The sequence below is a fragment of the Stenella coeruleoalba genome (assembly GCF_951394435.1).
Source record: "Stenella coeruleoalba genome assembly, chromosome: 2".
Classification (NCBI taxonomy): Eukaryota; Metazoa; Chordata; class Mammalia; order Artiodactyla; family Delphinidae; genus Stenella; species Stenella coeruleoalba.
Window position 1 is genome coordinate 104,110,405 of NC_137147.1, and position 14,959 is coordinate 104,125,363.

At 43.2% G+C, this 14,959-nt stretch overlaps 1 protein-coding gene across 1 annotated transcript; it reads left to right on the forward strand.

Moving 5' to 3' along the window:
• Positions 1 to 10,803: 10,803 nt before the first annotated feature.
• On the forward strand, positions 10,804 to 13,548 carry NSMCE3 (NSE3 homolog, SMC5-SMC6 complex component). Its single transcript, XM_079914220.1, has one exon. It carries the CDS (start codon positions 11,828 to 11,830, stop codon positions 12,665 to 12,667), a length of 840 nt encoding a protein of 279 aa, XP_079770346.1. The 5' UTR covers positions 10,804 to 11,827; the 3' UTR covers positions 12,668 to 13,548.
• Positions 13,549 to 14,959: the final 1,411 nt, after the last annotated feature.

The window sequence follows — 14,959 nt, forward strand, 5'->3', positions numbered from 1 at the left end:
AAAGGGGCCTCCTGCAGAGAGCTCTTTCTTGCCCAAAGCTGCTTACACTCTAGCACCTTCCTGCAGGATTCTCCCTCAGTTTGAGGATGCAGCTCGAATGTAGAAGTGAGGAATAATTATTTTTCATAGCTTTAACAAAAAATAGAATAGGTATTTTAGGGGGCATATGGTTAAATTTTAGGTTTTAATTTTACCTGTGATTCTTAGCAACTTGGCTTCTCTTGGTATCAGTTTTGCAGAGGGAAGGGCTGTGTGACAGTAGATGTGTGGAGCGAGTATCCAGACACTGGTTTCCCCCTAATCTTTGCTGGTTTGCATCTCTCACACTGAGCCAACTGACAGGAAGGCATCATTACTCCAAGTGTGTGGAGAACTTGCCATCAGTGTATGAACAGCTGTCTGGAAACTATGAAAATTTACACCTGAAATCAGGAGTTATGTGCTAACTGTGAGAGCCAGGTTTGGGTGGGCGATTGATAAACCCAGCGAGAGCCTGTTTTCAAAAGAAGGCAGCTGGGAGGTGAGTTCACATGGTTTTAAAATTACTTGCCCTCCCACGGTGAAAAAGCCACACCCACAGCAGCATCACAGGAGGACGCCTGGCCTGGTCCCCCTTATTCACCAGACATCAACCTCGGGTCTTTTCTGTGGATCAGGCTGGACTCCTCCTTCTCGCCATCCCATACCTGTCACAGGTGTGGCAGTTCTGGACTTTGCTGCTGTGACACCTGCTGCCTCCTTGAGTGGTTGCCCTTGAAAGCAGGAAAGGAAATTTTGCATGAATCTGTAGCATCTCCCATTGCTTTATGGTCGAACTCCATGTTTTCTGCATTAAAAGAGAAACATGATTGGAATGATATAATATTGAATTTTCCTCTGGTATGTGTAATACACTTGAGTGTTTTAACAAGCCAGCAGTTATGATAATTTTAATGGGAGATTCGTGTTCCGTTTTGCATAAATGATGAGTTTAAATTTGATTGAGTCTTTGAATGTAAACCCCAAGAGTGTACAGATCTAGTTCCTTAATGCTTTGAGGTCTGTCCCTGACTATTTTTATTAAAATATTTCTTCATTTTAAATTATTCTGTTTACCCGGGTATTTTAAAAGGAAGAATCTTTTGTCTGTGGCTTGATAATTAACCTAATCTGATTACTGTGGTTTTTTATGAAACAATAGGGCAGAATATGTCAGCAAAGTTTTAGGCACATCAGACTTAGTATAGCATCTGTGGTCCCACAAATTTAATATTATTTATGGTAATAGCTGTATGTAGTTCTATGGATGTTACTCAGAATTAGTGCATTGCATCTGGTATTTGAGTTTGGCAATAATTGAGAGATACATTTGGGCATCAATTTAGTCCTATTATAGCATTGCTATTTTGTGTAATTATGAAACCGAAATGCTCAATTCTTTATTTCCCCTTGAAAGCATCATTTGCAATCTTACTCTGGTTTTGTGTTAAGTAAAATGTTCTTAGTAATTTGGCAGAATTATACTTATGTATTTATTTGTTTTTTGTTCATATAAATATAAAAAATAACTAGCCTTAGTTCAGTTCTTCTCCATGATGGGCCTTGGTTATGATGTTAATTTGCCTTCTGACTTCAATTTAAGGGCCCTCTTTTAAAAATGAAGGAACTGTGGTTCCCAAAACATAGGACATTGTAAAAACTTGGCTACATGACTAACTAGCAGAGCTGAGATCTGAACCTTCATTTTTCATGTTTTTTAAAAAATGTTTAATTGTGGATAATTATGCACAGACACAGGCATAATTAATAATATGCACAAACATATGCATGGGTAAAGAATATAATATGCATTGAACCTTTGTGCACCCGTCACTCAGCTACAACAACTCCTGGCCATTCTTTCCCCACTATCCCCTACTATTTCTCCCTTGGATTATTCAAGCAATCCTGAGCATCATATTATTTCATTTAAAACACTGAAGTATGTATGTATCTCTGAAAGAAAATTAAATAGCCGCAATGCCAATAACACACCCAATAAATACCAGTGATTTGTTTTATCATCAACTATGCAATGTTCCGATTTCTCTAACTGTATCTGTCTGTGTCCCTCTGTCTTTTGTATTTGGTTGTTATGTCACTTAAATCTCTCTCTCTTATCTTTTCTTGCTGGACCAGATGGGCTGTAGCACCCACATATCCCTTGATTATCTCTCAGGATGTACACTCCTAGAGGGATACAGTGAAATTACTTATTTTACGGTCTTTTTAAAACCATTTTCTGTAGTTAAGCTGCCAACCCAGTATACTGGTTTGTTTCATTTTGTTCTGATTTTAGAGATGTTTTGATTGAATTTCATTTTATGATTTACTGTTACAGAGTCAAATCTGTACAACAAAGGATTTTTGGAGGATTCTAGTTGTCATCCCTGTCCCGTTTATTCTGTTTCTATGTCTCCATGCCCCTGCCCTCCACCACTGCCACCCTCACCCCCACCCCAGAGCAGCCACTCGTAGGTTTTGGCTTTATGCTTTCGCTTTTTTGTTGTTTTTTTAAATATTTATTTATTTATGTTATTTATTTGGTTGCACCGGGTCTTAGTTGCAGCAAGTGGGCTTCTTAGTTGCAGCAAGTGGGCTCCTTAGTTGCGGCTTCGCGGGCTCCTTTAGTTGTGGCTCGCCAGCTCCTTAATTGTGGCATGTGAACTCTTAGTTGCAGCATGCATGTGGGACCTAGTTTCCTGACCAGGGATTGAACTGGGCCCCCTGCATTGGGAGCTCAGAGTCTTAACCATTGAACCACCAGGGAAGTCCCTATGCTTTCATTTAAAAATGATAAGCGAGTATGCGCACTCTCCGCACACTGCCTGTATATGTGCGTGCTACACGCACTGTCCTACTGTCCTGGTCCTCGGTTTGTAACTTAAGGTATATCCTGGGGGTTGGTCTCTGTACAGAGATATTTCCTATCCTTCTTACAGCTGCATTGTCCTCTTTATACGGAGGGCTATTATGCTTTTGTCTGTGATGCAAGTTACACCCTACTCCCTAATGTATCATTTGTCTTTTTTATTTACTTCCGGTGGGGTTTTGACATGTAAAGATTTTTATTTTATGTAGTTAAATGTATCAGTCTTTTCTCTGTTGCTTTGGAGTGTGAGTAATAGTGCAGTTTCTCAATTTGTAGGTCATAGAGGGAAGAACTCTTTGTTCTCTTCTAATATTAAATGGGATCTCTCCCTCTCTCAAGTTTCTGATCTATTTGGAATTAATCCTGATATAATTTGTGCAAAACAGATGTATATTTTTCTTTTTCTATGTGGCTACCTGGTTATATCAATACCACTTATTAAAAAGTCCGTTTTTCCCCCAGTGATTTTTTTTAAACAATTCTTTTTATTTAAAAAAAATTTTTATTTGTTTATTTTTGGCTGTGCTGGGTCTGCGTTGCTGCTCATGGGCTTTCTCTAGTTGGGGCGAACAGGGTCTACTCTTCTTACGGTGTGCGGGCTTCTCATTGTGGTGGCTTCTCTTGTTGGGGAGCCTGGGCTCTAGGCACGCGGGCTTCAGTAGTTGTGGCACGTAAGCTTAGTAGTTGTGGCGCACAGGCTTAGTTGCTCCGCGGCATGTGGGATCTTCCCAGACCCAGGCTCAAACCTGTGTCCCCTGCATTGGCAGGCGGATTCTTAACCACTGAGCCACCAGGGAAGTCCTCCCCCAGTGATTTTAAATGGCAACTTTATCATATACTAGATTTCCATAGACAAAGGGTCTATTTCTGGATATTTAGATTCTCTTCCATTGGTCTGTGAATCCATACACCATCACTATGCTGTTTTGATAATAGAGGTTTTATAATACACTATAGTATCTGGTATGGTTAGCCTTCCTTGTTGTTCTGCTTTGCTAAGGTTTCATCAGCAATTCTGGCTTGGTTGTTCTGCTAAATGAACTGTATAATCAATTTGCCTGGCTTTAGGAAACAATGATGTGATTTTTAAATTGATATGATATTGAATTTGTAGATTAACTTTGAGAGAATCGACATCTATGTGATGTTGAATCTTCTTGTGCAGGAACATGGCATATCTTTCCACTTATTCAAACTTCCTTTTTCTTCCTGAGTGTTTCACAGTTTGGTTTATACAGGCTTTAGACATTTCTTGTCAAGTCTCCAGTGATAGTACTTATTTACCTATTTTGCTATTGTAAGTGTGGTCTTCAGCTATGTGTTCCAACTGCTGTCTTTGGTGTGAATGAACATTATTGATTTTGTGTATTTATTTTACAACCTGTTTTTTAAAACTAAGTTTTCTTCCTGTTGTGTGTGTGTGTGTGTGTGTGCGCGCTTGTTTGGCACAAGGACTCGTGACTTTCCACATGTATAAGCACATGAGCTACAAATAAGGATAATTTAACCTCTTCTTTCTCAGTCTTTATGCCTTCAGTTTATTTCTCTTGTCTAAATAATGGGTGAATCCCTCGAACTCGGTGCTGAAGAGTCATGGACATGGAGGGTGCCCTTGTCTTGCTGCAGACTTGAGCAGAAAAGCCTCACGTTCTCCTGTGTTCATTAAGATGCTGGTTTTCGAGCTGAGGTTTATGTTGTAAATGTACATATATCTTCTATCATGTTGGGATAGACTCATCCTTTCCCTCAATTCCTATTTTATTGTTTTTCATATGAACAGATGCTGAATCGCATACCTTTTCTGCATCCCTGAGATGCTCGTGTTATTTTTCTCCTCAGCTCTACGCGTGTGATGGACTGTATTTCCTAATGTTAAATCGCGCTTGCATTTCCAGAATGAATTGCGTTTGGATTAGCCTCTGTCTTCCCGAATCTGCCAGCTTCCCTGATCTTACCTGCAGCTGGGCGAGCTCTTCGTCTGGCTCACAGCTTTACAGTGTTCAACAGATATGTTTATTGAAGGAACGTTGAGTGGATTGTCTTCCTTTTACATTAATGATGACATTAAAAAATATTAAACCCATGCACATTTCTAATAAACTAAGCACAACAGAAAATGACAACAGCAAAAGCAATAAACAGAGTTGTATTGATACCACCCAGAAATGGTCAGTCTTTCCTATTCAGTGTCTATAAATTGAGAAATCCCTGGATGCATATGCTGGTAAAAGACAGAAGCTACTAGGGAATGACACTGTCTAGGTTTTAAACAGTTGTTTTTATTTGAAATTAACAGAAGCAGCACTGATGTGAGACCAAAGTTACTTCTAAACTTGAGGTTGTTTCTCCTTCCCAAGAAGACATGCTAGTTCCTAGAGTGAAGGGAGAACACTGCCAGTGCCCCCCCAGACCCTGTTCGTTGTTTGATCACCTCTCTCTTTCTTCCTCCACACAGTTAAGGTGGCGATCTCACACTTTACCCCCGGTGTTACTGAGATTGTCACTCACATCTGCTCGGTTCCTCACTTTCCAAGTTGTTTATTAGCTGTGTGATGACGGTGCGGGTCTAATTCTCACCCTGTAATTGGCTTCCTCAGTTCTGACTCTTGTCTCCCCGTGTATCAGCTCCAGTCCTCCCGGTGTTGGATTGATGTTCTGATTAGGATCTGGGGTTCCGTGTGGTGCTCTGGGAGCTTACGTTTCTTGGTGTCTGTTTTCTGGTCAGTTGTCAGGCTGTTTCGCAGTTTTTCTGGTCCTGTGTGTTTACCTGTGCTGTCGCGGGAGCGTATCTGTTGCAGGTGCACCTGGCAGCGCTCTGTCGCAATGCTCTGGCCTGTGCTCCTGGGCTCCTGCATGCTGACAAATTTGTGGCTCTCCACCAGCCTGGTTTCTACCCCCAGGAGAGGGTGGGGAGACCAAAACACCGAGGCCGCCGCTGCGAAGGCCCCGGGGTCTTATTTTCCTCCCAGAAACTCAAGCACTGTCCCCTTGGGCAAGCCGGGCAGGTCCCACCCCACAAGCACTGGCCTGGCCCTCCATCCTGGCCCTTCTTCCTTTGTGGAGCTCATACATGCACGATATGAGCCTCTATTCCAAAGGGATTTCCCTAGAGTGACTTGCAGGTGAGAATTCTCAGGACGCTGCCAGCTTGCCTTCTGTCTCACGGCTACCTTGGAAGATGAGGGCAGGGCAGGAGTCAGGAGCCTTTGGGACCTCCTGTTTTGCCACTTATTTCTGTCCCCAAGGCCCCTCTCAGTTCAGAGAGAACGCTGTGCCTCTGTTTTCCTTTTTTGGTTGATCTCTTGAGCCGTCTGCCCTGTAGGTTTCACGAGGAGCTGGGGCTTGTGGGCCTGCATTCCACGGAGCAGACCTGGGAGGGAACCCGAGCGGGGGGGGGGGGGGGGGGGCCTTGCACCTCGGTCACCTGCAGAGGCCAGGTGGACATCCACAGAGGACCACCTGTACCAGGCTATACAGAGGGCTCAATGGGTACCATTTTAAACTCTTCACGTTATCCTGTGTGATAGGCATTCCTATCAAACAGCTTTTATTGGTGAGTCAACTGAGGCACAGAGGTTTGGACCCAGAGAGTCCTGGTCTGGAGCCTGTGCTCTTTGTGTGATGCTACCTATGTGAGGAAGGGCGGGAGGGGACCTCGGGCCATGGCGGCAATTACCGTGACGGTGTTGACAGTCCCACAACATGTGAGCAGGCTTTGGGAGACAAGAGCTGAAGACATTCTTTAAAGAAATTACTCTGGGAACCAGGCTCGAATCCATGACTACTCTCCGAGTGCATTTTCTGCTATTGTAACACTGTCAATCATTCTAGAAATCGCTTCCTACTCTGTGCCAGGAGCTGCCCCAGGCGCTTTATGTTTGTGTCTTTCACCTTCCCACTGACCCCAGGAAAGCTCTGATCCCCATGTTATTGAAGAGGACACGGGGTCAGAGAGAAAGGAGGTGATCCCACTGGGTCAGCCAGTGGGCGAGGGGTGACAGCTGGGCCCCAGACCATGCTTTTTGAGTGACACTGACCTGCCTGAGGTAATGTCACTGAGCTTTTGAGGCTGAGACTTGAAGAGTTCTCTGCTTTGTCTGTGACCAGCCTTTACCAGGAGTGAGTTTAGAAAAAGTGTCAAAACAAGTCACCCTGTGTTTAAACAAGCATCAGAGGGTCCAAATTTTTGTTCGGGGTGGTGGTGGTAATTGTTGAGGTTACAGTGTATATAAAAGAAGTGATCTGTAGACAGGGATCTTGGGGAAAGAAACTTACATAATTTTCAACTGTTTGTCTCCCAGAAAAGTCACAGAAATATGTAAAAACATTATCACTCATTAGTTGACATTTAACCAAACGTATTATTCTAAAATAGGATAAATAAAAACTCCTTAGTAGATGTCTTGGTCAGCTGGGGCGACCATGGCAAAACACCACAGACGGGGTGGCTTAACAACAGATGTGGATTGTCTCAAAGTTCTGGTCAGGTTCTGGCGAGAGCCCGCTTCCTGACTTGCTGCTTTCTGGCCGAGTCACCACATGGCCTGTCCTTGGGTGCCCGTGGAGAGGCCATACTCTCTTGCTCTTACCCTCTGTGTAAAGGCCACAAATCCTACCAGGTTAGGACCTCACCCTATGACTCATCTACCCTTAATTTACCTCCTGAAAGCCCTATCTTCAGATGCAGTCACATTGGGGGTTAGAACTTCAACGTAAGAATTTTGGGAGGACACAGTTCAGTCTATAGCAATAGGGAAGTTGTTTTCTCCCTGAATATGATTTCTTCCTTTTATGTTTTTTTGCTATATTTATATTTCACCCAAAGCTGGATTATAAACACCAGTGGGAAGAATCTGTGTCTAAATGTCTCATCTACAAACCACCCAGCTTATTAATATTAATTTTTCACTGTCAAGTGATATTTATGATAACGGTAATGGGAGTGATCAGTATGTTCAGATTATTTAAATATTCAAGTATTTTATTTGACTTGTTTTTATAAGTATTTTCTTTTTTAAAAAATTTTTATGTATTTATTTAAGTATTTATTTATTTATTTAGGCTGCACCAGGTCTTAGTTGTAGCATGCATGTGAGATTTAATTCCCCGACCAGGGATCGAACCTGGGCCCCCCTGTATTGGGAGCGTGGAGTCTTACCCACTGGACCACCAGGGAAGTCCCTTGACTTTTATTTTATTCAACTTTGAGTATTTTTATATGTTAGCTGAAAATCATATATTATTAATTTTTACAAGGTGGCTGTTCAAATTTTCATTCTGTCTGAGCAAGTAATCATCCTATATTTTTTGTATAGAAGAAAGGATAGGGTACCCTGTATGGCTTTAGGAGAGAGATACATTTGAAATTTAATGTTCTCATTTAGTTACAGAAAGCTAGAGAGAACTACTGCTTTAAACAGCTGGGTTCTTGGCAAATGAACTTAAAAATAAAAAAGAATATTTGCCAATTTCTTTTCTGTCGGTCTCAGGTCCTTTGATAGAACTTCCTCTTGGGAAAAAAATATCAGACAAGTATTAAAAATTGGCTTAGTGTGATCAGAAAGAAAAGTCTGTCTTTTTAGAAATGTGCTGAATTCTAAAAGTTAATTAAGAAGACATTGTCACATGGTCTTCTACACTGGTTATATTTAGCTTTTCCCTTGAAATAAGATACCTCTTTCTTCTCGGTAAATGTGACTATCTTGGTGTCTTAAGTCTTCCAGCCATACAGGATCACCATTTCCTTTAATATTCAAGTGAGCAAGCTCATGCCCTAAGCCCCTGTATTTGGAAAGCGCCACGTGCTCTGTCCCCAGCTTCCATCACCAAGGATTGCTGTAGTCCTGGAGATTTTCCGGGTCACCCCGACTCCAGTTTACTCCCTCCACTGAATGCTTAGGCTCCCTGAGCACTGGGCCTCCCACGATTGGCCTGTACCCACCCCACTTGCCCCAGGCTGGGTACCACTTCCCGTCCCAAATGATCACTGGCCCTGGTTGTGACAGCAGCCCACAGCGTACCCGCCACACTGCTTGGCAGTCCTGACACTTGTTCCTGGGCCCCGTGATCATCACATTGCAATGGTCAAGTCTTTGACCCCACTGCTAATCCTTGGAAACAAATGATCTGTTCTCCATTCTTGTAGTTTTTCCTCTTCCAGAAGGTCATCTACATGGACTCATGCAAAACGTACTCTCTTGAGACTGGTTTCATGAGTTTAGCATGATGCATTTGACTCAGCCATGCTGCTGTACCTATAAGTAATTGTGTTCCTTTTTATTGCTGGGTGCTATTCATTTGTATGGATGTAACACAGCTGCTTTATCTCTTAACCCATTAAAATACTGCTTTATTTCCACTTTTGGTGATTATGAATAAAGCTCCTATAGACACTTGTGTGTATGTTTTTGTATGGATGTAAATTTTTATTTTTTTCAGTGAAATACCTTGGAGTAGGGTTGCTGGGTCAGATGTAAATGTAACTTTAACTTTGTAAGATGTTGCCAAACTGTTTATCTGAGTGACGTTTACATCCCACTAGCAGTTGTTCTGTATCCTCCCCAGCACTTGCTTAGTTTAGCTCAGTTTTGTTTGTTTTGCTGTCCTAATATGTTGGATGTGTAAATTTGTATGGAGAAGAAGACCCCAAATAGCCAAAGCGATCTTGAGAAAAAAAATGGAGCTGGAGGAATCAGGCTCCCTGACTTCAGACTATACTACAAAGCTACAGTAGTCAAGACAGTATGGAACTGGCACAAAAACAGAAACATAGATCAATGGAATAGGATGGAAAGCCCGGAGATAAACCCATGCACCTATGGTCAACTAATCTATGACAAAGGAGACAAGAATATACAATGGAGAAAAGAGAGTCTCATCATAAGTGGTGCTGGGAAAACTGGACAGCTACCTGTGAAAGAACGAAATTAGAACACTCCCTAACACCATACACAAAAATAAACTAAAAATGGACTAAAAGACCTAAATGTAAGACTGGACACTATAAAACTCTTAGAGGAAAACATAGGAAAAACACTCCTTGATGTAAATCACAGCAAGATCTTTTTTGATCCACCTTCTAGAGTAATGGAAATAAAAACAAACAAATGGTACCTAATGAACCTTAAAAGTTCTGCACAGCAAAAGAAACCATAAATAAGAGGAAAAGGCAACCCTCAGAATGGGAGAAAATAATTGCAAACGAATCAATGGACAAAGGATTAATCTCCAAAATATGCAAACAGCTCATGCAGCTCAGTATTAAAAAAACAAATAACCCAATCAAAAAATGGACAGAAGACCTAAATAGACATTTCTCCAAAGAAGACATACAGATGGCCAAGAGGCACATGAAAAGATGCATAACATCACTAATCATCAGAGAAATGCAAATCAGAACTACAATGAGGGGGCTTCCCTGGTGGCGCAGTGGTTAAGAATCCGCCTGCCAATGCAGGGTACACGGGTTTGAGCCCTGGTTCGGGAAGATCCCACATGCCGTGGAGCAACTAAGCCCGTGCACCACAACTAATGAGCACATGTGCCACAACTACTGGAGCCCACGTGCCTAGAGCCCGTGCTGTGCAACGAGAGGCCACTGCAGTGAGAAGCCTGCACACCACAATGAAGAGTGGTCTCCTCTCACCGCAACTAGAGAAAGCCCGCTCACCACATCGAAGACCCAATGTAGCCAAAAATAAGTAAATAAAATATATTTTTTTAAAAAAGGTAAATTCAGTTTCTTCTTTGCAAGTAAGTTAATACAAAAGGAACACATTTGCTGAGCTCTGTGGAAGTAATGGCAGCAGACTGCAAATGGTATGAGTTAATGGAATGACTCACATTGGCTATTAGAGTTGCACAATTTAAAAATGTATCTATTTATATAAAGTGCACGTCACAGATTATGAGGGATGATACCCTTGGGTTCTCTTTTCTTTCTCATTTCTTTCTCATTGAGTCCTAAGGCTGATATATTAAGACATTTAAGAGATTCACATGATTGCAATTCTTGATCAGGGATGCCCAAAATTAAACGGTAATCTCTTGAAAGAGCACGTTTCTCTGTTGGTAGCGTTCTCTTAGCCATTTCTGCAAAAATTGTGGTGTGGGCCCAGGCAATTTCCATGAGCATGTGCTTTCCAAAAGATAAACTCACCGGACCTAACTAAAATGTGCTTTCTGGGATGGCTTTGACGCAGCTGTCCGGCTGGAGTTTATTATGCACAGAGTATCAATGCTAAAATGGTGAAAAGATGGGGAAAGCCCTGCTTGCGAGGCAAGGCTGCCTTTACCATTCTTTCTAAACAGACTCAGGGGCTTTAGAGAAAGTTACTGGTAGGAAATGGTTGGAGGGGGGTGCGGCTGGCGACGGCAAACTAGTCCTCAGGGTCTTTTATCCTTTTTATGCCCAGTTTTGTGGGGAAAGAAATGCTTTTACTTCCCTTCCACGCTCTTAGCCTTATTTTTCTCCCACGTTCTTCCTGGGAGTCTCCTCCACCTACAAACAGTCCCGATTTCAGAGCTCTCGATACTCACTTTCTACGGATCTGGTCTGAGCTGTGCGGTCCTGAGCTGAGCCGCACACTCGCTCAGGACCTTTGCTTCCTGTTCTCTATCTTCAGGGTTTCGTAAGGACGACACTTAATTCTAATAAAACACACGGCTGGGACCCGCAGGGTTGCGCGGAGACGCCGCCACCGCGCAACCGCCGGCCAAACCAGACCGACCCCCCAGACACGGCGCGGCCTCGATGACGTAGCGCGCAGCGTCCGTGACGCAACCGCGCAGCCCCCTGACGCAGCGCGCAGCCTCTGTGACGCAACCGCGCCCTCTCCGGCCCCGCCCAGGGCCGCCAGGAGGAGCTGCGCGCAGACCCTTATCCCCTCAGCCGCTAGTTACGGGGTGTCCGCGTAGCGCGGGACCCGCCGCCGCGACATGTCGCAAAAGCCGAAGAGCCGGGGCCACGCCGGCACCCAGGCCGAGCTGGGCAGCGGCGGCGAGGAGGCCCCGAGCACGTCCCGCGGGCCGGGCGGCGCCGCGTCGCAGGGCGGCCGGCGGGCCGAGGCTCCCCCCGCGCCGGGGCCGCGGTCGCAGAAGCAGCTGGAGCTGAAGGTGGCGGAGCTGGTGCAGTTCCTGCTGATCAAGGACCAGAGGAAGATCCCGATCCGTCGCACCGACATCGTGCGGCACGTGCTCGGGGACTACAAGGACGTGCTCCTGGAGCTGCTGCGGCGGGCGGACGAGCGCCTGGAGTACGTGTTCGGGTACCGGCTGGTGGAGCTGGAGCCCCGGAGTAACACCTACATCCTGGTCAACACACTGGAGCCGGTGGAGGAGGACGCGGAGATGCGCGGCGACCAGGGCACTCCCACCACCGGGCTGCTCATGATCGTGCTGGGGCTTATCTTCATGAAGGGCAACAGCATCAAGGAGACCGAGGTCTGGGACTTCCTGCGGCGCCTCGGGGTGCACCCCACCAAGAAGCACCTCATCTTCGGGGACCCAAAGAAGCTCATCACCGAGGACTTCGTGCGGCAGCGGTACTTGGAGTACCGGCGCATCCCGCACACGGACCCCGTGGACTACGAGCTCCAGTGGGGCCCGCGCACCAACCTGGAAACCAGCAAGATGAAGGTGCTCAAGTTCGTGGCCAAAGTCCACAATCAGGATCCCAGGGACTGGCCGGCGCAGTACTGTGAGGCTTTGGCGGAGGAGGAGGCCAGGGCCAGACCCCAGACCGGGGACACAGCCCCAACCCCAGCCCCTTCCTCTTGAAACCTGAGGCAGACTCGGAGAGACCCTGGGGAAGGGCTGGGGGTGGGAGGGAGCATCTTGCTGTAACCCTTAAATGTGTGTAATAGTTTTAGGATGTGTTTGCAATCTTTTCTTCTTGTGATATTATAAGTCACTTTGGTTCCGAATTTTCATTTATAAAAATATTAGGGGATGATTTATTTTGTTTTGGTTTGTCTTACTGTCTGTATTTTTTTTATTGGTATATAAAATCTTGCTAGCTTTATAAAGCGAATTGGAAAGTTTTGTACCATGTTATGGAAATAGACATTTAAAAGAAAGAACACGTCAGTAAGTTGCTTTCCTACCAGGGAAATAAAACGAAGTGGCTCTTGTCTGGCCTCTGGACTACTCAACTCTGTAAGGAAAAATAAAAGTCTATAAATTGAAAACTAAAATGTAACTGCCTATATCTCTATTTATGGCATAGCCATTTTAAAAACATATTTCCCATGTGTATAAGTGTTATGAGTCATTCTAAGCAATGTATGCATTGTATTTTTTCCAGATAAGTTTTTGTGTGGCTGACCATTTAGTTCCTTTTTTTTCTGGGTTTTTTTTGGGGGGTTTTGTTTTTTTTGGTTTTTTTACTATAGTTATAATAAACACTGTATTTTTGAAGCAAGTAAGCATTGTGCACTTATTTTAACTGTAAGTCATGAGAAGATTTCATTACTGAAAAACAGCATCTTAACAAAAAAAGAAAATTTTTACCACGTATCATTCAGGTAAATAGTGTTTTGTGGAAGTTGCTCTATTTTTATGTGTGTGTGCATATTGGATCATGATGTAAAATATATTTCTTTCTGTGGGTCACAGAAAAGTGTTAATGATTAACCATACCTACTTGAGAATCAGACTACGTGGGATCAGAGCCTCCCTCTGCATAACTGGCTGTAGGAATTTAAGCAGGTTAGGTTGTATACAGACCTTTCCTCACGTGTAAAATGGGTTGATGATGCATGTTGTTGTGTGTGGTAGTGTGATAATTAGATAGGGAAGTATACCTAGAGATCTTGGCACAGTCCGGGGCTGTGGGGGATTTTAGTTGTTACTTTGTTCCTTAAAATTTGTTTAAATTTGTTTATTCTTGGTCTGGAGCAGTTAAAAAAATTTTTTTAAGGTTTTCTTTCATTATCTTGTTCTAAATCATTCCTCGAATTGGAATTACTGGTTCAAAAATACGACTATTCTAGTCTGACTCTGTTGTATGGTTTTATGGAAAAACATAACTCATGGTTTATGGTGAGTAGAGCCCATGTAAACAGTAAGAGCAGAAAGTAAGATCTACCCCAGGTTGGAGAGGTCTCTGTAGTGTAGTGAATAGCATATGGGGTTTCGAGGTTGTCTGATAGACTGAATTCAAATTACGGCTCATGCTATGGCAACATGGTGATTTGGCATACGTTTTAAGCTCCCTTAATCTCAATTTCTTTATGTGTAAAATGGGAAAAACAATAATTATATCATAGTTAGTTGTATGGATTAAATGAGCCTGAAGAAAAGCTGGTATAGTGGCCTTTCCTTGTATTTCTCCATAGCCTCTGGCAAAATGCTGTTTATATACAGAAGTTCAACTGTTAATTATTCAGCAGGTGAATAAGTATGATTGTTTTGGGGGAAGGTACTGCAAATTAATCATGAAATGAGGTAAATACTTAAAAAAAGAAAAATGTGGGTTGATCAACCCTGGACTAGAGTCATCTAGAAGAATCTGGTGGGTATGTGGTGGTGTGGAGCAATGGGTTAGATGACTGGGTTTTACTTTATTCTGTTGAACTGGAATTTGCATTTATTTTATCAGTGAATATAGTTGGTCCTTAAAGGCATTTCTTGGTTTGTTAAATGCATTCTGCTTACTCAATGACCGCTTTCCCCTCTGGGGTGTTCTAATGCTGGGATTTTCATCTGTATGGGGCAGAAAATATCATTATGCACTATGCAGTGTCAGTTATATCTGAGGCACATGTTTTCCCCACACTTTTCTTGTAGAGATGTTAATAATTTACCATCGGTAGATTTCCATTTTGTTTCAAATTTTAAAGTAGAAAACATTACAGACCAGATCAAGCCCTTGTATCTTTTCACCCTTCCCAGAGGTGTCAAGAGTTTGTGGCTATTGTGCCGTTGTCTAGTTAATACAATATAATGTTTAATATATGAATAATATATACAGTTGACCCTTGAACAACACAGGTTTGAACTGCATGGTCCACTTACATGATGATTTTTTTCAATAACTATGGAGTACATTTACAGGCTGGGAGATGGGTA

Bases quoted from the DNA above. Each gene is read 5' to 3' on its own strand.
- NSMCE3 (XM_079914220.1), top strand. From the start codon at position 11,828: ATGTCGCAAAAGCCGAAGAGCCGGGGCCACGCCGGCACCCAGGCCGAG.